Here is a 25,843-nt window from a genome sequence, read left to right as displayed (position 1 = left end):
ACCAGATACATTATAATAAGTCCTCATTTTATACTGCCCTTTTTAATGTACCTTTCTTCTACTAACTACTCCAGTTCAATAATACTTGCAGGAATCTTTAATCAGCTTAGTAGAGACTTTTCAAACTACATCCTCAATAAAAGCCCAGGAAATGTTCCATAATACTGCAACACTCTCCCTACAAATGGAGCTAAAAACTGAGGGAAATTGGCAAACTGTATACAGTAAGCTTTATGGGTAGCACTGAAAATCTGACAGATGGTATTTCTTTGATTAACTGGGGACTTAGTGGCAAAAACAAATATCAGAAAAGGCAATTATATTAGTTTTTGAAGGACTTATAGTGCAATGAGGTAAAGACAAGTGGACAGATTGTAAAGAGAGAGACTGAACATGACACTACGTAGGGTATTCTCTGGGCACAGGGAAAAGTAGTAATGAATGATTATGGTAAAGCTCTCATGGTTGGACCAACCCCGTACAACTTTATTCGGCTGAGTCACAGGAGTTGAAAGTGTTAACAGACTAGAAAGCTGGCAAGGGTAGAATGACTGACAGTGCAAGACAGATGTATAAGGCAGAGCTGCCTGAAAATAATGATGAACCTGGTAAGTCTGAGTGGTGAGGGTCTGTTCCATCTTGAGAGCTTTCTGCTGGGCACTCTTCACTCTGGAGTCGTACAGGTCACGGATCTTCTTTAGCTCCCTCTCCCATGTCTTCTCCTTCTCCTCATACACCTAAAACATCACAGGTTTTACATTTCTCACCAAGTTCATTCCTGTGCAAACACTCGTACATACTCTGTGGTTGTTATTCTGTTTACTGTCTTAAAACCCTGAATATGATGCTGAATATTGTGCAGCAATACAGTTGCTCCCAGACTTAGCCTACACAGTTTTTAATTACATCAGGTATTAATGACTTTCAACTAAAAAACTTTTCACACAACATACTAACTTACAATCCCAATTAAGTTCATAAGTTGAGGTGCAAATGCACAGTACAGTACTGTATATTAATAAACAGGTATACTGTTTTGGATACATATTACAAAACTGAATGGGCACTTCAGAACTATTGCATACACTTACTGCAGTACAATAAATCCATTCTTATGTAGACAACCTCCATACAATATAACAATGCATGTGATAGTAATTTTAAGCAAACATCTTTTGAAAAGACATGTTTGCTTAAGTGGCAAAGTTCAGTAAAACTGCAGTTCATCTGGAAACTGACCCCCAGTGAATAAGGAAATTTGTTCCATTTCTACAGCTGCAATGTTCATTACTCGTACATCAGGAATTATTACCAAATCTAATGATCTTTGCCTGAAAGTTTTGTGACATGTAATGCAAGTCTGCTATATTAAAAAATACATGAAAATCAGTGTACAGGTATTAATATACAATATACAGTACTGTACACAAGCTGCAGAATGACACAATGCTACAATATTTAAAATATGAGAAATTCTAAACATTTTAGATAACTTATTAGCTATTAAAATTTAGTCAAACAGAAGATGATACTGATATAAAGCAGGAGTCAAGCCTGGTGCTTCCTACCTTGAAGATAACCTGCTCATTCTGTTCCATGGTTTCTCGCAGTGTGTTGATTTCTGAATCTTTCTCCTTCAGCATGGCCTCAAGCTCGGCCACCCCAGAGTCCGAGGGTGAGGGGGTCTGGTGGTGGTCGTCAAGGGTTAGTTCACTCACTGACCCAGCCACTGATCCACATATTGTCCGGTCCAGCCCAAGGTTAGATCCCGTTACAGATACTGATCGATCAAGGCCTAAATTTGACCCACTGACAGAGCCTGATCTGTCCAAGTTTGAGCCAGTCACAGAGGCTGACCGATCGAGTCCTATATTTGAACTGGCACGGTCAAGGCCCTGAACTGAGCCAGTGTGGTGGGCTGTGCTGATCCGTGTGAGGTTAGTGACTGATCCACCCATCCTCTGGTGTAACCCTCCATTGCTCATGCTTGGGTGATGTAAATGGTGTCCAAAGGAATGCCCAGAGTCACTTGAGAGGTTCTTTAGACTGTCATATCGAGGAAGGTCACTGTTGGGGTAGCCGTTGATGCGGGTGTAGGAGGCACTGTCATAGGTACTAGAGAGTCGCCCATTATAACCATCGCAGTTGCCAAGTCTGTTATCGTGGTGTAGCTTGTGGTGTTGCCCATCTTCCACATTGCTACAGGATGACTGGTGGGACGGAGGTCGACCATGGAGCGGCACACCTATCAGTGGACTCTTATTGCTGCCGCTACTAGTATTGTGGCTGTTGTGACTACTATTGTGACTGTTGTGACTACTGTTATGACTGTTATGGCTACCATTGTGACTGTTATGGCTACTACTGTGACTGGTATTGTGGCTACTGTGACTGACACTATGACTACTCGTTTGACTGTTGCCGTGGACGTTGTTATTAAGGGCATTCTTGTTGTTCATGGATATGTTCTTGCTGTTGTGCAGTTTGGTGAGACTGTTATACTTGTTGTTGTCGACCACGTGTTGATCATAGTGGCCTCGGGAAGACAGAGGGGTGACCAGGCCTCGGCGATCCAGGGAATAGCTGTTGTGACTCATCGTCTTGAGGTCACCCATACCTGGTGGAGTCACAAGGGTTAAGGTTCTGTCTTCTGTGGAACTGACTGACGATTAATAAAAAGTACGGGGAGCATACAGACAAATGTACTGTACTAGCGTAGTGTAATAACCACTCTAAACCAAACCATTGTAATTGTCATCAATCTAGCCATTACTGCTTATATTATAAATGGGGTGGGTAACATCCAGATAAATGAATAAAAAATGCAGAAGTATCAACAACATAATCAACAAAAGCTGGCAACACCACCTTTCATTCATCTTTAAACCTGTAACAACATTCTTAACTCAGACCTACAAATGGACAACTGTTCACTAAATGGGAGTATGACACATAAAAATAAGATACATAAATAAGTTGAGTTTAGAAAGATATTATGTGAGGTTGTCACTTGTTAGCTGGAAATCAGTTAACAACCAAGGAACCATCAATCACATCATCATCATCATCATCCTTATCATCATCATCATCATCACCACCACAATTCTAACCTTTATTCTGAATATAAAAGGGATGCATAAACATGAAAAAGAAACCTTCATTCAATATTGCTCAAGCTTTTTAAAGTCTCTGCTAAAAGAAAAAAAAAAAAAAAAGTTTCACAAAGGAAACTACGCACTGGCGCAAAACATGTGCTGAAAGTGGATGCGTGAGTGAGGAGTTGTCAGAATGCGTGTGGGTGAGCGAGGGTTTGTCAGAATGAGAGTGAGACAATAAGGAGTAGGTAGAATGAGAGTGGGCGAGTGAAGGGTTGGCAGAATGCGAGTGGGTGAGTGAGGGGTTGGCAGAATGGGAGTGGGAGAGTGAGGAGTCGGCAGAACATGAGTGGTTGAGTAAGGAGTTGGCAGAATGTGAGTGGGTGGCATCGGAGGTGGTGCTGGCATTAACTGGTGAATAGAAAGTTCTGTCCTACCTACACTGCTCGAGTTTACAGTTAAGCCCTACTTTGTTAGCTTTATCAGTTATTTATTTACTTTTTATTTATCTTAACCTTGCTCAGATTGTATATTTTTGTCCTTTTGCCCCTTATTTCACGTAGACCACTGGAAGGATATGACAAATATAGATCTACCCCCTTTCCCAAAGCACTTCTTCTTGACTAACATCATATTCCAGTGTTAATCTCTTGCTGCAACTCGGCAATCAAAAGAGATGGTAATTTTAGACCAAGTCAGATTGAAAATGGTATAGTCAGATCAATTTCATGTGTTCGTTTTATCAGGTCAACTTTTATCTGGCGAAGTTGTGTGTGTGTGTGATATCTGAGTGGTTTGCATAAGTGAGTTGTGACGTGGTGAATGCGGGTGGTGAGTGGAAGCGAGGTAACAGTGATGATGCAAGGTGTGTGCCGATGGGTATGCAAATGCTGAAGTGGTGTGGTGACTGTGATGAAAGGATATGTGGTGAGAGAGAGAGAGAGAGAGAGAGAGAGAGAGAGAGAGAGTTGTGCGTGAGAAAACGAGTCAGAATGAGCGTAAGTAGGAGAGAACTGTGTGTGTGTGTGTGTGTGTGTATGTAGAGATTGTGCCAGTGAAAAGGCCTGCTGGGAGAATATTGACCCCTACACAGCAGAGGTTAGGTCTCACGGTCACAAGGGGGTCAGAGGTCAACAGAATAGGCTTACAATTTCTCTCTTACAGATGCCGGAATTATCCCCCGCACCACGATGCTCTCTCTCTCGTCGATTTTATTCAACTGAGACTTCAAACTAGGGGGGGGGGGGTTAGATACAGCCTTCCTTAACCCCTTTACTACTATAATGAAAAATAACTACTTTTCATTTTACCTTTTTAAAACTCTAACTTGGCCCAGATTTTTGTCCTTTTGCACATTATTTCACGTAATAGAAAACAAATAAAGAATGAAGATAGTAAAAAGAAAATAGAAAAGAAAAAATATAATAACAGATGAAAATGATACAAGAAGAAGTGGCACCAACACCCCACTCAAATAAAAATAAATAAATAAATAATAATAATTTCTTGACGGGCACATAACTCCCGCCAAAATTTAGTCATAAAAAAATTAGTTCCGCGAATAAAAACGCACATAAATTTCCACCGATTTTCTTGCCTTTTCTAAAACGATTTTTTTTTTTTTTTTTCGTCAATAAGAGAACTTCCAACCAACTTTCTCCAGCACCAAAAATTTACATACCGAATCTGCAGGTGGGTGAAAACAAGCAAGGAGTAAAAACTTTCAAATCTAGTATTATTCAAAGTGACGAGATTTACAAAGGTGAATGTTAAATGATTTTCAATTTCTCGCAACTGCAGTAAAAAAAAAAAAAAAAAAAAAAAAAACGAGGCTTTAAAGATCTCCCAACGTCCCTTCCTTGGCGATTTATTTTGTACATTACACCTCATTATCCTCTTTTATGATACTGGTGGAAACTATTTCGACATAGAAAAAAGATATAAATAACGCATAAGAGAATATTAAGACGCAATGTGCTAAATAAGTCGCTAAGGAAGAGGTACTAGAGGCATCCTATGACATACAAACCCCTTCAGTCTAGTGATTTAGTTTTCATCCTATTTTTTCCTATTCCACAGCTCACCGGGAGTGGGTAAGGTGCACCATTTCTCCAGGAGGGGGAGGAGGAGCAGGAGCAGGAGGAAGGGTTCTAAGAGAAACTATTATCACAGCAAGGGAGGGCATTTCAGAAACGTTTCAGGGGTAAGGTTTAATAAAAATGCCCTGAGTCAGCATAAATAAAATAAATACGCAAAATATAAAATAACTAAATAAAACAAATTAATACGTGATAGTCGTGAAGAGGCGCTATAATACTGCTGTACTGCTAACAACACCTGTCTCTGCACTTACTGCCATAGTGGTGTATTCCTCCCCGGGCCAGTGTAGGTGTGGAGGTGTATCTGGGGTCTGGGGGTGAGGTGGCCGTCCCCCCCTGTCCCCCCAGCCCCCCGTAGCCCCCCGGAGAGGACACGCCCCCCGGCATTCCCCCCGTCGACGCCACTGGTTTGAAGGCTATGGGACGAATCACCACCTTGCCCTAGAATGGAAAAGGGAAATTGATGATACTGACCCTGTATACGTTGATGATGATGATGATGATGGTGGTGGTGGTATTTACGACTTTGATGATGATGTTAATGACGATGATTTTTTTTTTCTTGTAATATAAAATAACTATCAAATCTATTTTTGTTATGGGCAGCGAGGATGGGACCTGCATTCAAAACCAAAGCAATAGAGTTGAGATCGTATAGCGTGTGCCCTTTTCTTCATTGATATTGTAGTATGGCCAGCACGTCTTGCTTTGTATACAGTTCAACCCTCCTGCAGAAAGAGGTTGTGCATCCCTGATAAAGATGATGCTACTGATGATTTGAGAGCGTGGTTATTAATTCGCTGATGACGATGATGATGATGATGCAACGAAAGTGCTAGTTTTCTAAAGGGTTACGACGATGCTGATGTCACAACAATAACAGATACAATATAACAGGACTTTCAATGGACATATACAGAAAAGAACCGTAAGGAGTTCACAAAATAACGATAATATAGGGTAAAGCACGCACAGACACACACACACACACACACACACACACACACACACACACACACACACACACACACACACACACACACAAGGACAGGCTAAGAATAACGCCGAGAAAACCACCGCACCTTGCACCTGAGGGAAAAGGTATACAAATATTAGTTCAGGCGTTGGACGGGCTTCCTCACCTCTTACCCTGCCTTGTACCTCCTTGTAATGCGGTACTCAAGGCAATTACTTAACCCTTTAGTACCCGAGGCTGCACTTAAGGTACTGTACTTTATTCTAGCCACTCTCAGGTGATGTTACTCTGACCAGGTAGATTCTAACACTTAAGAGTACCTGATCTGACCTACTTATATTTTATTTAATTAGCTCTCTCTCTCTCTCTCTCTCTCTCTCTCTCTCTCTCTCTCTCATCCACACCCACATCCCAGCATCAACTTTCCCACTCTCCAGTTACAAGCCTCACCTTCTTCCCCACACATCACCCTTCCAAATATCTAACTTCCAATCACTTACCAAACCCATCAAGAAATTAAAAAATGAGTAAAATAAAATAAAATACAAAAAATCACTCTCTCTCTCTCTCTCTCTCTCTCTCTCTCTCTCTCTCTCTCTCTCTCTCTCTCTCTCTCACCAATCGATTTTAGGCCAACCAGCTTAGGGTAGAGGGATATGAGGGAGTACTATTGGAGAGAGAGAGAGAGAGAGAGAGAGAGAGAGAGAGAGAGAGAGAGAGAGGGAGGCAAACAAATAAAAGTGAACTATGTCTGAAAACGCAGAAAAGGAGGTTAACAGCCGGAAACAAGAGGAAAGAACCGGAAAAATAGGGAAATAATAAAAAAAAACACAGTGGTATGAGAGGGGGTAGAAGGGCTATTGTTCTGTAGGTGGAGGGGGAGGGGGAAGGGGAGGGGAGAGGGGGAGGGGGGTTGCGGAAATATGCTTGGTTTCCTGGTGCTGGTACTGTGTGTGTGTGTGTGTGTGTGTGTGTGTGTGTGTGTGTGTGTGTGTGTGTGTGTGTGTGTGTGTGTGTGTGTGTGTGTGTGTGTGTGTGTGTGTGTGTGTGTGTGTGTGTGTGTGTGTGTGTGTAAGCCTGAATAAGCCTTTAGGATATGAACAAACAGGGTGGGCAATGTCACTAGCCATACAAAGCTCAGTACTACCATAATCCGCTTTAAATGGAGGAGGAGGAGGAGGAGGAGGAGGAAGAGAAGGAGGAGGAGGAGGAGGAGGAGGAGGAGGAGGAGGAGGAGATGAGGGAAGAGGGGAGAGGAAGGAAGAGGTGAGGGAAGTGAAGTGTGATGTGTTAGGACAGGTAGGAAGGTTGAGTCAAGGTGAAGGGGTAGTGAAGAGTGACGGTGTGTGTGTGTGTGTGTGTGTGTGTGTGTGTGTGTGTGTGTGTGTGTGTGTGTGTGTGTGTGTGTGTGTGTGTGAGAGAGAGAGAGAGAGAGAGAGAGAGAGAGAGAGAGAGAGATTGAGCGGGGGGGGGGGATAAACAACTCAAAATCAGAACAAAGTGAAAAAAAAAAACTGAGAAAACACGAAGCAATATTAAATTTATGAACGAAAAAAATGAGACGAGGGTGAACGTAAGAAAAAATGAGAGAGTGAATGAGAGAGTCAGGTTACAGAATGAGACAGACAGACAGACAGCACTGATTGAGAGCAAGCGAGGGGCTAATGAGAAGAGGTGAAAGGGGAGGGGGAGGGGGAAGGTGAGGGGGAGGGAAGGAGGGAGGGGATGGAGAGGATGGATGTTGGAGGTGAGTAAGGGAAGAGAGAGAGGGGGGATTGTGGGGGAGGAAGATGGATGAGTGGGGGGGTGATGTCGGGAGAGAGAGAGGGGGAGAGGGAGGTGGGGAGGGATGTTAGGGGTGCAGTGAGAGTGGGGGAATGGGAGAGATGGAGGAGGAGAGAAGGGGAAGCTGGAGAGGTGGGGGAGGGGGGGAGAGGATGACTGAATGGCAAACCGTGGGAGAGTGAGAGGAAATCAGGGAAGTGGGGAGGGCAGGGGGAGGGAACGGAAGGGAGCAGACGGGGAAGGATCGAAGGGGGAGGGGAGGAAGAGGAGGAAATAAGGGAGTGTAACTGAGGGAAGGGGAAGGGAAGGAAGGGGAAGGGAGGGAAGGGGAAGGGAGGGAAGGGGAAGGGAAGGAAGGGGATTGATGAGTTTAAGGGGGAGGCTGGGGATGGAAGGGGAGGGGAACGATGGATGGGAGAGGAATATGGAATGGGAGAGAAAATGATAGGAAAGAAGGGGAAGGGAAGGGAAAAGAGAGAGAGAGAGAGAGAGAGAGAGAGAGAGAGAGGGAGGGAGGGGGAGAACGGATTAAACGGAAGTGAATGGGGAGGGAGGGAGGGGCAGGATGAAGAGGAACGGACAGAGGTGAGGGGAAAGGAGAGAGGTGAGGAGGAAAGAGAAGAGGAGAGGAGAGGATATGGAAAGGAGGGGAAAGATGGGAAAGATGATACAAAAGTGGGAGAGGGGAGGCAGGAGAGGGGAAAGAAAAGGGGGAAAACTGGTGAGGGGAGGGAGGGAATGAAAAAGAAGGAAAGAAAAATAAACACAGGAAAATTATAAAAGAGGGGGAGGTGGTAGGAGGGGGAGAATGGAAGAGGAGGGGGAAGAGGGAGAGGGAAGAAGGGGAAAGAGGAAGAGGAGGGGAGAGGGGAGGGGGAGAGCATTCACTAGTAACATGACACTCGTAGCGACACCCCAACCACGCCCAGAGGAGGGGGAGAAGGGGAGGTGTCAATAGTAGGAGGGGAGGGGGAGAAATAGGAGATGCCAGGGGTGAGAGGGGGAGAGGGAAGTAGGGAGGAAATCTCTCTCTCTCTCTCTCTCTCTCTCTCTCTCTCTCTCTCTCTCTCTCTCTCTCTCTCTAACTGTCATACCTCTTTTTCTTTCTCTCTCTCCCATAAACTCGCCTAAACTGTGGGAACTATCTCACTTCTTGCTCTAATTCCCACATTATCTCACTTTCTCTCTCCCTTTTTATTTTCTCGAAGCAATTATCCTTAAATTTTCTGTTCCCTGCGAAAGTGGACCATCTTGGAAAGCTTATGTGACTCGAGAAGAATAAAGGAAGGGATGGAAGGGTGAGATCTGAGTGAGGTTTGGCAATGTGCATACGTGGTCATCATCATCATCATCATCATCGTCATTATAATCCCTTTCCCATCATCATCATCATCATCATTATTTTACTCTTGTTTTCCATCATTATCATCATCATCACCATCATTCAAATCTTTTCCTTCAGTGCTATAGAAAACGGAATTGGATGCTCTTAAGGGGAAATTATTTTATTTTGTTATCTATATTATAAGTGGATAGAGGCTGATAAGAGGGGGGAGAGGGAGACTGTGGTATATATTAAATGAGAGAGAGAGAGAGAGAGAGAGAGAGAGAGAGAGAGAGAGAGAGATGAATTCATTCCACAGACAGTTCACAAATCCATCACGATCTCATGTACAATATCACGCACGACAACACACAAACACACACACACACACACACACACACACACACACACACACCTCTAATCACCAAATAAATCCTTAAAAACAGTTAACATTACGGCCCTGTACAAAAAAATAAAGTTAATTACCAGTGAACAAAAGAACAAGGAACCATCATAAAGCCACAAAGAAGTGTTAATTATCTCATTTATCGGTAATAATTAACACTATTATTGGCGCCGGGAACTCATTAACTACGAGATTAATAATGAATAAAATAAATGACTATTTTCTTTATTCTCGTAACCATTAGGCGATTTTATTTACCCTACGGAGGAAAATTAGATCTGGTAGGGGTGAAGGAACGCTGGTTGAATAGATTGATAGATAGATAGATAGATAGATAAGAGTTTGGAAGTAACAAGAATATAAAATGTCACTGGATTATAACACTTGATGTTGATGATGATGATGATGATGATGATGATGATGATGATGGGTTGTTTGTTGTTTTTGACTTCGAATACGCGAGGTGAAAACACGGTGAGGCCAAGGAACAGCTGTACTCTCTCCCCCTGTGTGTGTGTGTGTGTGTGTGTGTGTGTGTGTGTGTGTGTGTGTGTGTGTGTGTGTGTTTAGTACTGTACAAAGACTCCCAAGGTATATAGTACATTTCTGGGGAACCAATTATTGTACTCAGACCTCCCTACCATTCTGCCAGAGTTTCCACACGATTTAAAGACCCACGTCAATTAAAAGGCTTAGGATTTAAAGACCCACGATTAACGGATCCACAAATTAAAGACCCACACGATTTAAAGACCCACAATTTAAAGGCTCACACGATTTAAAGACCCACGATCAAAAGACCCACACGATTTAAAGACCCACGATTAAAAGACCCACACGATTTAAAGACCCACGATTAAAAGACCCACACGATTTAAAGACCCACGAGTAAAAGACCCACACGATTTAAAGACCCACACGATTTAAAGATCCACACGATTTAAAGACCCACACGATTTAAAGACCCACGATTAAAAGACCAACGATTTAAAGACCCAAGATTAAAAGAGCCACAATTAAAGAGCCACTGACCACACCTGTACAACTGAGTCCTTGTCCTTTGGCATACTTTCACCAGCATCTGATCTCTTCATCCTTGCCTCGACACCACCATCCGCACAATATTTCATTATGATATACCGACCCACACAATGGTTAGTTTGTGTGTGTGTGTGTATTTACCTATTTGTATTTACCTATTTGTAGTATACAGGAATTGAGCAATGCTCGTGTTGTCCTGTCTCCATATCCACATTTATCAAGTGTGTGTGTGTGTGTGTGTGTGTGTGTGTGTGTGTGTGTGTGTGTGTGTGTGTGTGTAATATGGCGGACACACAGACATGAAAAAAGGCAATATATAAAACGACAGACTCCGGCCATCACGCTCTCTTCATCCCTGGGTCAACGGAAACATCATAACAATTTTCATCATGATATGGCGAATCTCTCTCTCTCTCTCTCTCTCTCTCTCTCTCGTATTAGCATGCAGACATCAGCGGGTAAAAAAAAAAATAATGAAATAATAAAAAAAATGACGGGCCTCTGAAAACAGCCTCTCCTCATACTTACGTCAACAAGAAAATCCACACATTTTTACATGACAATAATTCCATTTTTTTACATAATCAGGTGAACAGACAGGTAAAAAAAAAATGTTCAATATTACACCAGTTCACTTCATCTTTGGGTTAAATCGCTTGTTATAACTCATCACGCAAGGAGAGGTGACAATTTTAGGCCAAGTCAGAGCAAAGAGGGTGTAGCATGGAGGTGTGAAGGCTTCCAATGTTAGGATTGTGGGAAAGGTCATTGTCTGAGTGTTGGATCAGAGGAAACCTGATTTTAGTTGAGACAGGCACCTTGTGGGGTTTCCCTCTCTCTCTCTCTCTCTCTCTCTCTCTCTCTCTCTCTCTCTCTCACACACACACACACACACACACACACACACACACACACACACACACACACATAGCCACAAGGTTATTAAATTCAGCTGTCATCTCTCTCTTTGGTTTTGTTACAAGGTTATTAATTTCAGCTAGGCGACTACCCCCCACCCCTCTCTCTCTCTCTCTCTCTCTCTCTCTCTCTCTCTCTCTCTCTCTCTCTCTCTCTGTTACCAAATGATAACACCGAATTGTCACACTCTCTCTGATTGAGTTACGGTACACGCTTATAACTTTCAATTGTCATACCTCCTCTCTCTCTCTCTCTCTCTCGCTTTAATATCTTTATCTCCCAGTCACAGCATTAACACCCTAGTCATTACCTGTGAAAAAACGCCCTCAATAAAACCACGATATCTTGCTGCTTGCTTCTCTCTCTCTCTCTCTTATTCCCTCAACTTCCCCTTCACACTCCCTCTCCGACCCTTCCCTCTCAAAACCCCACCGCCTCCACCACTCACCCTCCCTCCACCATCCCTCTCATTTCCACTATCTCCCCTCCTACCTTATTTCCTCCCCTTCCAACACCCCTCTCACTACTACCACCACCTCCCTTCCCCACCACCCTTCTAGCTGTCCCTACCACTCCTCCTCACCTTATTTCCCCTCCACTTCTTTATCCCTCCTCCTTCCAACCCCCACCCACCTCCCTTCCTCGCAAATCACTTTCCTCGCCCCTCCACCCCCTCCCCCTCACTCTCACCAGCTGTCCTCCATTCTGGCCCTTCCCCCCTGCTCTGTACCCAATTTCTCCTCTTCCCCTTTCTCTCGTACCCTACCCACTCTGCTCCCAATTCCCTCCAACCTCCCTCCCTAACTCCACACCCTCCCACCTCTCCTCCCCTATCCTTACGTCCCCTTCCCCACCTCTTTTCCCCTCCCTTCTCTTCCCTAACTCTACCTTCCCTTTATCTCGCTCCCTAACCCTCCATCTCCCCCTCATCTCTGCATCTCCCAAACCCATCCACTTTCCAACACTATCCTCCCCTCCTTTATATTCCCCAACCCCTCCTTCCCTCCCTCGCATCCCCCTCACTTCTATCTCTTCCCTTCTCTGCCCCAGCCTTTTCCTTCCACTCCCCATCTCTCTATCCACCTCCCCTTCCCTACATTACCGCTCCTCACCCTCCAACATTTTATCTACCTCTATCTCCTTCCCCAACACTCTATCTACCCCTACCTTCCCCTCAAACACTGTCTACCCCACCCCCTCCCTTCCGCACCATAACCCCCCCCCCCCTTTTAACATCACTCCTACTCCCCGATTCTTTACCTACTTCCCTCCTTCCCCTCCCCAGCTTCCTTCCTCCTCTCTCTTCCAGTACCCCCAACTCCCTCCCTCTCCTGTTTCTCTCTCGACCTCCCTTACCCTCATATCATTTTATTTATTCATTTATTTTTTCAATTTAGGAAAGACCAGGGGGAAGGAATTTTTTTTTAAAGGCTATAGCAATTTAATCCCGTTCAAAACTCTTCGTCCAATTATTTTTTTTATAGGACAGAGGACGCAAAAAGAAATTAAACACAAGAATCGTCAGGACATAACAAGAACAGCGTAAATCTTTCGCCTCTCCTCCCTAGCCTCTAACAAAGAAATACAAAGAAAAAAAACAGTAATTCAACGCCACATATCACAGGACAAAGACAACACAAACAATAACACAGGTAAATACACCCACAAAAATCAAGACACAGAGGCAAATATGGACGCAAAGGCAGTACCGTTGCTGAATGTTAATGATACAAAGATAATAAAATCTTGGCAATACTTGGGAGCATAAATGTGGGAAAAACCTGAAAGAAAGAGAGAGAGAGAGAGAGAGAGAGAGAGAGAAACAATTGTCCCTCTTTTCCTCCCCTTTCACCTCCTCTTACTTTCACAAGAGCAATAATATTATGTTTGGGGGTGAGGAATGGGGGTGAGGAATGGGGGTGAGTGGGGAGGGAGTGTGTGGGGGTGAGGGAAGGGGATATGTAGGGGTGAGGGGAAGGGGTGTGTGGTGATGAGGGGAAGGGGTGTGTGGGGGTGAGGGGAAGGGGTGTGTGGTGGTGAGGGGAAGGGGTGTGTGGGGGTGAGGGGAAGGGGTGTGTGGGGGTGAGGGGAAGGGGTGTGTGGGGGTGAGGGGAAGGGGTGTGTGGGGGTGAGGGGAAGGGGGGTGGGGGGGTGGGGGGCAGGGGTGTGTGGGGGTGAGGGGAAGGGTGTGTGGGGGTGAGGGGAAGGGGTGTGTGGGGGTGAGGGGAAGGGGTGTGTGGGGGTGAGGGGAAGGGGTGTGTGGTGATGAGGGGAAGGGGTGTGTGGGGGTGAGGGGAAGGGGTGTGTGGTGGTGAGGGGAAGGGGTGTGTGGGGCCCTGGGGGTGAGGAGAGGGTATGTGGGGGGTGAGGGGAAGGGGTGTGTGGGGGTGAGGGGAAGGGGTGTGTGGGGCCCTGGGGGTGAGGAGAGGGTATGTGGGGGGTGAGGGGAAGGGATGTGTGGGGCCCTGGGGGTGAGGGGAATGGGGAGTCTCCATTGCGTCACTTTACACCACAAGAACACAATAATAATAATAATAATAATAATAATACCCACAAATAATATCACGAATAATAATTTTAAAAAAAAAACGATATACAGTTTAGTAAAAAAGTAAATAAATAAATACCGGTATATACAGATTACAAATATATTCAACTTTCTAGGAAATTTTTGACTCACAGGGCGTTGAGAGTTTAAATTTTCAAAACTGTTAATTCTAAAACCGCGCTTTCCATAAATTCTTCAAACATCAATGCGTCTCGTTCGGTACCCATTAAATCGGAAACAGTGATAAGGGGAATTCGTTTATTTTCACTGGATAGTATTTTACACCGTCCAAGTACCGGTAAAATAAACAAAAATAAATAACTTACATTCGTTGGCTCGTCATCCTCTCCGTTTTTGTGGATTTTCATTTCGCCAAAACAATCCTCCGCTTACCGTTGCATCTCTATACTTTTCATCTACTTAAAGTCATCATCGATTTGAGGTATCTATCAACACAAATCCTGGAATGGCTCTGGACAGACTAACTTCCAGGCACACCCAACTTCCTTCACCACTCCAGCGGGACTGACTGGAACCGAATCAGCTGGGTCTGGAGGAGGGAAGAGAGTCTGCAGCCCAACGTATCGTACCGCAAATACTGACTTTTTTTTATGTGTATGATGCAAAGACCCGCTGTGTACGCCTTTCATGTTAATAAATGACCACTATCACATGTTTTGAAATCTAAAGTACCGGTATGAAATTAATGTCGGGTACAGGAAAGATGGTGGCTATTATTTAAACGATTACACCGGCATCGCGACTCCTCCTGCCAGACGTACGAGCATCAGTGATTCACAAGATTTCCTGGGAATTTCTTTTTTATTTTATTTTTCTTTCTTACAGCGAGCCAGTCATCCTCAGGCCAGGAAGTTGAGGAAAAACTTGTCGTGGCCGCCTCCATTGAGTGTCTTCCCACCACCACCACCCCCCACCACCCCAGAATGCCCAATTAACACTTATTATCTATCTATTCTCTATCTATCAGGTCGTGACTAAATGCCTTTATCTATCTACCTGTCTATAGTTCGAGATATTTAATTAGATATCTGTCTACCCGCCTGTTTGTGTCTATTTATCTCTATCCATTTATCTATCTACTCTGCCTGTCTGCCTACCCACATATCTTTATCATTTACCTGTCTAACCTCACATCATCATCATCAACCCGAGTCCCTATCACCACACATCGCCACTCCCTCAAGCCACTCCCAGTCGTCCTCCTTCATGTACTTTCCCTCCTTCTCGCTCCTCCTCCTCTCCCTCTCTCCTTTCCCTTTTTCTCCCTTCATCATAAACTTCAAAGACTTCAACGGCGACTCAAGTAATGATCTTATGCCTATTTTTTCCCCCTCTACTCCTTTCTTCCCCTCTCTTCCTCACGACCTCCCCTTACGAATATCTCTCCCTTCCCCGCCTTCCCCTTACCTCCCTCTCCCCTTCTCTCCCCCTTTTTCCCCTCTTCCCTCTATCTTCCACGCCTCTTCTCTCCCCCCTTTTTTCTTCCTCTCCTTTCCTTTTTCCTTTATCTACCTACCTTCTTCATTCCCTCTCTTCCTCAAGCTCTCCTCCCTTACGATTCTCTCTCTCTCTCTCTCTCTCTCTCTCTCTCTCTCTCTCTCTCTCTCTCTCTCTCTCTCTCTCCTCATCACAGATTCTAGTAATTTCAATGGTCACTAAAAAACTTATCTCACTTTCCACCAATTCCCACTCACTTTCCTCCAATTCCCAATCGCTTTCCTCCAATTCCCACTCACTTTCCTCCAATTCCCACTCACTTTCCTCCAATTCCCAATCACTTTCCTCCAATTCCCACTCACTTTCCTCCAATTTCCACTCACTTTCCTCCAATTCCCACTCACTTTCCTCCAATTCCCACTCGCTTTCCTCCAATTCCCACTCACTTTCCTCCAATTCCCACTCACTTTCCTCCAGTTCCCACTCACCTTGAAGGAAAATCTGCCAAATCCAGTGCCATGTTTCCTCTCATACTCCTCTCTCCTCTCCCACCTCTCCCTCCGTCTCTCCCAGCTCTTTATTCTTCTCTCCAGGCTTGCTCTCCTCCTCGCACTCTCTCTCTTCCACTTTTCCTCCACTCTCTCTTCCAGTCCTTCCTTCTTCTCCTCTTCCACTCCTCCTCCTCTCCCTTTTCTCTCCTCTTCCTCTTCCTTTTCTTCCAGGAGAGGCGTTACTTTGTATCTCATTCTCTCTCTTATTTTCAAGTTATTATTATTATTATTATTATTATTATTATTATTATTATTTAGTTATTTATGGTTCTGTTTCCCTTAGTTTCTTACACCTCTCATAAGTTCAGGAACACTTCACTAATAATCCTGGAACGAGCATTGGAGAGTCGTGAGTTTGAGTACACACACACACACACACACACACACACACACACACACTGGATAACTTCTGCCATTAAGGGCCACCCGTAGAGCCACTATAGCCACTGTTGACTCAAATGACCCCTATGGCTGGTGTCTCTCTCTCTCTCTCTCTCTCTCTCTCTCTCTCTCTCTCTCTCTCTCTCTCTCTCTCTCACGTACACACACACCCGACACCATCACTACCACAAGAATGACTACCAACCTACATCCCAGCATCCCATAATTTCCCCTCCCTTCCCCTCCCCTCCCTCTCTTTCCCCTCCCTTCCCCGCCCCTCCCTCTCTTTCCCCTCCCTTCCCCTCCCCTCCCTCTCTTTCCCCTCCCCTCTCCTACCCTCCCTCTCTTTCCCTTCCCCTGTATCCTGTCTTTCCCCTCCCTTCCCCTCCTCTCCCCCACCATTTTTTTCTTCTCCCACCCTTTCCTGTGCCCTTCCCTCCCCCCTCTCGCCTCTTCTCCCCTCCCTCCCATCCTCCCTTCTCCCCTCTCTCTCCCCTCGCCCTCTCATTAACCCCCGCTGACCGTACTCATATAGTTTATTTACTTTCGTTACCCTCTGACAATTTCATTCAATTTACGACATAAGGGGTTAATGGAACTCAGTGTATAACGCAACTAATTCTAAATCTCTCTCCAAAACTGAATAAAACACTCTAAATAAAAAATAAATAAATAAATAAATAAAAATCACTGTACTAATGAGTTTTTTTGTTTTTTTTCGAGTATAAAACTTAAAAAAACAAAACAGGTCGGCCAATGGTTCTCCTCCTACTCACCCCCACTCCAGCCCTCCAAGAATCAGCCGTACAGGAAATTGATAACGCAACACTGACTGGACTGAAACGTAAGGAGGAAAATTTACAGAATGCCAGAATGTAATACTAATTTTGAAGTTACTAATTCCACGATACAAAACTGATATTACTGACCATGCATTAAGTATAGGTTATATGAAGAGACACTTTGTATTATGTGAATGGATGGTTGTGTGTGTGTGTGTGTGTGTGTGTGTGTGTGTGTGTGTGTGTGTGTGTGTGTGTGTGTGTTAATAATATCAGCAGCAGTAGTAGTCACAGCCTGTTAAAATACTCGCCACGAATGAAAACAAGTGTAGCAGATAAAGTGATAGGGATGGGATGACAGGTGGAGGCGAGGGTGGAAGTGAGGTAGGGGGTGCAGGTAAGGGTGGGGTGGTGGGTGGAACTGGGCGTGGGGTGTAGGTGGAGGGGAGAGGGAGAGTGTGGGGGTGGGGGTGATCGTGGGGGTGGAAATGAGGGTGGAGATGTAGTTATAGTGGCTAGTTATGAGGGTGGACCTACCGGATATGGTCATTGGGATACGCCTATTGTGTGTGTGTGTGTGTGTGTGTGTGTGTGTGTGTGTGTGTGTGTGTGTGTGTGTGTGTGTGTGTGTGTGTGTGTGTGTGTGTGTGTGTGTGTGTGTGTGTGTGTGTGTGTGTGTGTGTGTGTGTATGACGGACACAGGAAGCCGATATCACGTACAGGTATAAAACACGTAATGTTAAAATTGGCTCGCACAAAAGCATGTGGGGGAGGGGAGGAGGGGGAGGAGGAGTGAGGGGGGGGATGGTAGAGCTTAAAAACTGATAGGCGTTACCTTTACCAGTAGTCTACTCTGTGTGTGTGTGTGTGTGTGTGTGTGTGTGTGTGTGTGTGTGTGTGTGTGTGTGTGTGTGTGTGTGTGTGTAAACTGGCAAAACGGTGGCTCGCATACCGAAACAGACGTCCACAATTAATAATAATAATAATAATAATAATAATAATTCTAACACTGCTTCTCACCTGTTCTTCCGGCAGTGACTGTGTAGACCTGCTGATGGATGGGTGGCCAGTGACGGGGACAGTGGCATCCTCCCCGCCACTGCCCTCCACAAGGCTAGTACACGGCTGCACCACGGCGTTACCCATCCTTCCACCTCATCCACATCCACAGTCTAGGATAATCCACTCTTCCACACACGAATATCTTACAAATAATACACTCTTTTTCCACTTAGTCTGGTTTACTGTTATCCAAATGTTACTCTCCACTCCACTTTTTCTCAGCCAAATATCTGACTCCACTTCCACTTAGACTATCGGTTGATCCGCTCTTTCTTGGCCAAATGTCTTACTCCACTCTCGTCCACAGTCTGTTCCATTCTTCCACAGAACAATGATTCAACTGGGTCTTCTCTTTAACTACCTCCACTCACATAGTCACACAGCTTCACCTTATTTCTCTACCCTAGTCTGTTAGCATCGCCCCTAAGGTCATTCCAGGCTTCTCACTATTTCTTTGCAGGTCATTCGTGTTTATACCAGGTCAATCGCTTGTTAAGTTTCACCTCATTCGTGTGTCAGATCGTAAATGGCTTTGATGATTCGTGCTTTAGAGAAGAGAAATGATGGCTTTAGTTTTCGTTTCTATTACAAAATTATAAAAGAAAATTCTATGTATCGGAATCAGTCAGTAGGGCGCCGAGGCTAGGCTTACGTAGTCCAACAATTTTAAGAGTGTGACCTATGCCAGCCTCCCTCTCTCTCTCTCTCTCTCTCTCTCTCTGTGTGTGTGTGTGTGTGTGTGTGTGTGTGTGTGTGTGTGTGTGTGTGTGTGTGTGTGTGTGTGTGTGTGTGTGTGTGTGTGTGTGTGTGTGTGTGTGTGTGTCAGCCACGAGAACTGCTGACCACAAGAGTATTAGATTACTCCCCAGACGCCACACTACACACCACCACACCACCACCTTACCACACTCTCATTTTCTACCACACTGACTACCACACCCCTCACACTCCACCACACTATCACCACCACACTAACACGCCACATTATAGCCATACACCACATCACCTCACCATACCACACTTCTAATACCACCACCACACTCACTACCATCCCCCTCACACTTCACCACACCACCACCACTACACTAACGCACCACACCATAAAGTACTACCACACACCACATCACCATACCACACGTCCAGTACCACTACCACATTTTCTACCACATTCACTACCACATCGCTCAATACTCCACCACACTATCACCACCACACCAGACGCCTTAATCCCGTAAGGAGTGTCCACAAACGAATCGCCTCCATGTCACTCTGTCCTCAGCCATCACACTGCCCTCTCTCCAACTCCCGTATCTTAATCACCCTCATAACTTTTCATTAGCTTTATCTCCCTGTGTAAAGGCAATAAAGAAAGGCAAACAGAGGCCTGGTTCATTAAAGTAGGGGAAAATAAACGCGGCTCTCGACTCGGGCGGGAAAAGAAAACGAAGAGTAAACAAACACAGCTGGGAGGGGTGACGGCCCTAGATTTATTTATTTATTTATTTATTTATTTTTTTTGAACGCAGGATAATATGCTTATTTATTTTAGCTGTTTTTTTTTTTCAAGATTTATTCTATTACTAAATTTTAAACAAAAGCGATATATGGAGATGGAAATATAAGGAAAGTGGAGAGGGAAACGAAAACAAAAAACTGAGAAATGCCAAGTTGAATAAAAATAATCTGGGGGAAGAAAGAATGAATCAGAAAACAGCAAAAAAAAAATAAAAAAATAAAATGAAGGAAATGAAGTGGGACATACCAGGAAAAACAAGGAATACGAAAATGAATAATGAGCGAGCCAGAATTAATAAAACGAATTTAAAAAGATACTGCACATAGAGTGAGTGAATGAATAGAATAAACGAGACTGGAGGGTAAATACAGTTAGGCTAATATCTCAGACGTGTGTTGTAAATTACCAAACTTTACTAATAAAACTGATACTATACACTGGGAGATATGGCCACGTATATATGCATAGTAAATCTCTGTAATAAGTAACAATGGAACTTGAATAGGGATTGTTTTTGTATCTTATTGTGTAGTTAGTAGTAAAAAAGGGACCAAAATGGCAGCATATACCAAGGACTCGCTGCAGGGCAAGAGGGGACGAAGGAGGGGGTGAAGGAGGGGGAAGGGGGAAAGGAAGGTAAAAACGGATGAGAGGGAAGATGGGAAGTGATGGAAGAGGGAGAGAGGGAGGAGGAGGGGCCAATGAGAATAAACAGGGGGAAAAAGAGGGGAAAGAGAAGCAGAGAGCAAGAAGGGAAGAAGAGGTGGAAGAGGGGGAGGGAGAGGAGGAGATACGGTGAACAAGCAGAGAGGAAAAAAGGATGGAGGGAGAGGCAGGAAGCGGAGAAGGACAGAAGAAAAAGAAGAAAAACAAAAGAAGATGACGAGGGGGGAAGGAAAGAAGAGAGGAAAGTAAAGATGGAAATAGTGGAAGAAAAAAGTAGAGGAAAGGGTTGGGGGAACGGAGGATAGAGAGACAGGGATGGAAGGAATGGAGAGAGAAGGGGAGAGGGAGAAGGGAGGAAGAAAATAGGAGAGAAAGGGCTGGGAAGGATGAGGGGAGATGACAGGAGGGGGAGGAAGAGGGAAAGCGTGGGAGAGAAAGGGAGAAGAATGCAGGAGTGAGAGAAGGGGAGAAGACTGTAGGAGAGAAAGAAGGGGAGAAAGATGGAGAAAAGTGGAGGGGAAGGGGGAAAGGAGTAAGAGAGAAGGGGAGAAGGTGGAAGGGAGAGAAAGAGAGAAGGATGGAGAGAAGAGGAGAGGAAGGGGGGAAAGAGTGAGTGAGAAGGGGTGAGGAATGAGGGAGGGAAAGAATGGGAGAAGGGTGGAGAGGACAGAAGGGGGGGAAGAGGGAAGACTACAAAATAATAACGAAGACTCCTAATCACTAGTATCTACCCCTCATCCACCCTTTCCCTGAGGACCAAACATCTGGTTATTTTATTCAGGCTGACAAAACAAGATCTATTTCAGCTGAGAGGAGATCCAAGGCCTTCAGAAGGTCGACTAACCCCTTCCCTGCTACTGGTAAACTTAGGGATTGTAGTTCGTTTAGTATAAGTCCAATTTCTTCATCTGAGAGAGAGCTTAGAAGTCAAAGGTTTAATACTCTCTCTCTCTCTCTCTCTCTCTCTCTCTCTCTCTCTCTCTCTCTCTCTCTCTCTCTCTCTCTCTAGCCAGGTCCATCTGTCTCGGTCAATAAAGGAATTGTAATTGTAATATAACTGTAAACAAACTATTGTAATTGTAATCTGATGTACTCTATCGTAAATGTAATCTATTGTAATGCGTCGCAATCCTAATCTAATGCAGTAATTTATGTACAGATCAGTAATGGTGAGATTAAGTGTAATTGATTTCATTTGTGATGGAAACATAGCGTGACTCAGTGGTAGGGGGGCAGGCTGGGGCAAAGGGAGGGGGAGAGGAAGAAGGGGAGTGGCAGGAGGAAATGAAGGGGATGGGGAAGAGAGAGGGGTAGGGGAGATGATGTGGCGAGACGGGAGAAGAAGAGGAAGAAGGGGAGACGGATGGAGGAAGATAGGGAGGGGGGGGGAAGTGCAAGATGAGGACAGAGGGTGGGGGAGAGGTGGAGGAGGAGGTAGGGAGGGACGGAGGGAGGGGGGGAAATAAGGGAGAAGGAAAGCAAGGGGTAGGGGGATGGGGGCAAAGCAGTGAGAAGGGGAGTGATGAGAGGGATAAGGAGAGAGAGGGGAAGGAATGAGAAGAGAGGGTGGGAGGTGGAAGTGTGGGAGGGGAGAGAACTCAAGGTCATGATTGGGCCCGAGGGGAAGGGGAGGGAGGGAGGGAGGGAAGAGGGGGAGGAGAGATGGAGGGAGGGGGGGAGAGGAGGAATGTTGGTTATCATGACACGTTCACACACATTCTCCCCCCCCTCCTTCTCCCCCACTCTTCTCTCCCTCTGCCTTCCGCCTTCTCTCTCTCACTCTCTCTCTCTCTCTCTCTCTCTCTCTCTCTCTCTCTCTCTCCCCTTCCCACTCACCGAGACTCACGTTATCAAAAATTAACCTCCCTCCTCCTCCCCTCATCTCTCCCTCCTCCCCTTCTCCTCTCCCCTCTTCTCTCCCTCCTCCGGTCTTTTTCTCCTCACTCATTTTCCTCCCCTCTCCCTTTCCCCTTCCCTCCCCTCTCCTCCCTCCCGTTCCTTCTTTCTCTCCCACTCACTCCTTCCTCCTCCACTCTTGCCTCACCCTCCTTTTTTCCTTCTAGTTTCTTCATACATACATTCTCTCTCTCTCTCTCTCTCTCTCTCTCTCTCTCTCTCTCTCTCTTTTTCCATACCAAAAGTGCAGAATTAGTTATAAAAGTGTAGTTTTGAAATTTGGAGAGAGAGAGAGAGAGAGAGAGAGAGAGACATACAGCATCACACCCCACACACAAACAACCCACACACACCCCCAAACCATCCCAACTGCGCACTCACACACACACACACACACACACACACACACACACACACACACACACACACACACACACACACACACACACACGCACACACACACACACACACACCGCAATCTCTAGCACACGAGCGTCATCGGTATTCTAGTTGGTTACGGAAGCTCCCTAACACCTCTTCCTTAGCTATTTATTTTTGGATACGGCTACTTAATACCGTTGTGAATCTCATTTATCCTGAGTATGGTGATATCCGAATGATTTAAATAACGAAGAGGAGGATAATAAGGAGTAATAAGCAAAATAAATCGCTAAGGAAGAGGTGTTAGGGAACTTCTAAGACACAATCAAAGGAGTACAGGTGTTAATCTTAGACTCCTGTGACGTAGCTCCTCTCAGTGCATTCTTTCTCCCTGCAGACGATTTTACTCAGCTCACGATAGGTCTCATACTGAAAGGGTTAATGGCGCCTTAAACCCCTCTAGGTTAATAAGTCTCTCCTAATATCAACACAAATCCTAGCCTATAATTGCCATCCATCCATCTTGACTACCGAGCTTCACAGATTAACACTCAAACATGATGCCAGTCACGAAGAAGAGCCACGGGGAGGATTGAGAGCCACGGTATTGCTTTATTCTGTCACTGAGCCGCGTGAAATAAGTCGCAAGAGGAAAAAATATATGAGCCAAGTGAAAATAAAATGACTATACCAGACATTAGCTAAGAAACCACTAATCATCTCAGTGAAAGGGTTAAGGAAGGAGTGGGTGGACTTTCCTAACCACCACATAACTACCATGGAGCAATTAGAGGCGGAGGGGGTAGTTAAGCGAAGGCATCATTAGCCAGACCGTAAATGTGGTTGGGGTAAAAGGCTTTGAATTTCCTCACTGAAGTAAATGGCTGGGTTTTTGTGGCACGCACACGCACGCACACACTCACACACAGCCCTCCCCTACCTTATCTATCTACCTATTTATCTATTTCTGGCGAGGGGGTGAATCACACATGACCCCTCAGTTCGACCCCACCACCTTTTTCTATTATCCATTTTTTCCTACCTCGCCTGACCCCAACCCTGACCCCAAATGACCTCAATACAGCACGGTGCTTGTCCAGAGGGGTAAAGGCAAAGAGGGGCAGGCGGGGAGTGAGACGCAAGACACAGATGGCGAAAGAGAAGACGGTCGTGGGGAGGCGGAAAGTGGCATGGTGTAGGGATGGTCATCTGATTTTTTGCCTTCCATCAAACTTAAGAAGAAACAGAACTAAAACCATTTCTTTATTTTCTATGGATTAATTTATTTATCTATCTATCTGTCTGTCTATTTATTTATTTATTTATTTATCATTTAAGGAACAGTTGTACGTGTTTGGTGTCCTCAGCTTCCATCCCATATTACAGACAGCATAGCAGTCATCAACGATACAAAAATCTCAGATTCATCACCAAATTCTTCAGAAACTGTTGCCAAAAATTAAAGTCTTATCCACACCTCCGAGCCCTCAGTTTTAAAAATACGTCCTTCAGTGGAAATTAGGGACCTGGAACTCACAACACTAGCCACCGATTCGCCTGTACTTAATTCTTCTTTATTTTTTTTTCTCTTTCTTTATCTAAGGATCCCAACCCTGACCCCAAAGTGACCCCGATGTTTGTTCTGTGTTTTTTTTCTTTTCTAACCCTGTCTGACCTCATCTGACCCCAATTATAAACGTACATATGATCCCCTTTGACCCTAACCATGACCTCCCAATGCCTAGGTGTTATGTGTACCCCCATGCATCACTCTCATTACAAACACTCTTCCTTGTTCGTACTTGGCCAGCATGTAAAGTGTACCTCCATGCATCACACTCACTACAAACACCCCTTCCTCGTTTGTACTTGGCCAGCATTCCACACCTTCAAAATATCAGCCTCCGTGGACTCACCCTCAAACAGAACCGCCTAACATCACCAGAAATAAAATAAATAAGTTCCCCCTCATCTTAAGAGAAAATGGAGAGTATATTACGGATCTCAAGGGGTCTATTCACCTGTCCTTAATGACCTGGAATTAGTCAGAAGAGAAGAATAGATTGATTATTAGTTTTGTCTTTCTGTAATTAGTGTACCTTCTAAAACTGACAGTAACATATTCCTCTCCACACTTTCCACACCTGCTCCACTACTATACACTCCACAACCACATACCACAACCGCACTCCAAAACTACATTCCACAACCACACACCACAACCCGCACCTGACCCCTACTCCCAGATGAGGCCCTGAATGTGACCCCAATTGACCTCACAACTGACCCCTGCACAGTATAAACACCTCCACCCACTTCACACACACACACACACACACACACACACACACACACACACACACACACACACACACATACAGAGAGAGAGAGAGAGAGAGAGAGAGAGAGAGAGAGAGAGAGAGAGACCACTAACCCCTCAAGAGTGGAGGGTCAAAGGGGTGGGTGGGGGAGGTAGGGGGAGGATATGCCTTAATAACAAACGATTTATTTTGATAAGGAAAGAAATGAAAGGGTACTCTCTCTCTCTCTCTCTCTCTTTCTCTCTCTCTCTCTCTCTCTCTCTCTCTCTCTCTCTCTCTCTCTCTCTCTCAATCTTTTCTCTTTTCTTCATCTTTTTCTATATCTTCTCTGCCTCCTCCTTCCCCCTACCTTTCCCTGTTCCTTCCCACTTTCCTTCCTTCTTTTCCTTCTCTCTTCCTGATTTCTGTTTTCTTCCTTCCTCCTTTCTTCCTATCTTCTCTATTTCCTTCCTTCCTTCATTCACTTCCTTCCTTCCTTCCTCCCTCCCTGACACAAAGCGATAGCCTCTCCTTATCAGTCTCTTATCTGCCTTGGTTCCTCATAAACAAAGTCACAGAATGGCAAATAGATAACAATAGATAGACAATGCGATATAAGCAGAGATAAGCAGGTAGGTAGATACAGGCGGGGGGAGAA

The 25,843-nt window shown here is 45.0% G+C and overlaps 1 protein-coding gene across 1 annotated transcript in view; it reads right to left on the bottom strand.

Annotated features, from left to right (window-relative positions):
- Positions 1 to 25,843, bottom strand: part of LOC145413128 (uncharacterized) — a 53,724-nt gene that overhangs the window by 2,703 nt on the left and 25,178 nt on the right. Inside the window, exons 7-10 of the mRNA XM_080282846.1 lie at positions 5,449 to 5,635; positions 2,351 to 2,617; positions 1,569 to 2,245; positions 606 to 737 (exon numbers count right to left, since the gene is read on the bottom strand). Coding sequence (XP_080138972.1) covers positions 606 to 737; positions 1,569 to 2,245; positions 2,351 to 2,617; positions 5,449 to 5,635 — 1,263 coding nt within the window. The remainder of the gene's footprint in view (positions 1 to 605; positions 738 to 1,568; positions 2,246 to 2,350; positions 2,618 to 5,448; positions 5,636 to 25,843) is intronic.

This window comes from Coenobita brevimanus, chromosome 95, assembly GCF_032717465.1.
Source record: "Coenobita brevimanus isolate Jiangsu-jjx chromosome 95, ASM3271746v2, whole genome shotgun sequence".
NCBI classification, from domain to species: domain Eukaryota; kingdom Metazoa; phylum Arthropoda; class Malacostraca; order Decapoda; family Coenobitidae; genus Coenobita; species Coenobita brevimanus.
The sequence above is the reverse complement of the archived record's forward strand: the minus strand, read 5'-3'. Positions and strand labels throughout refer to the sequence as shown.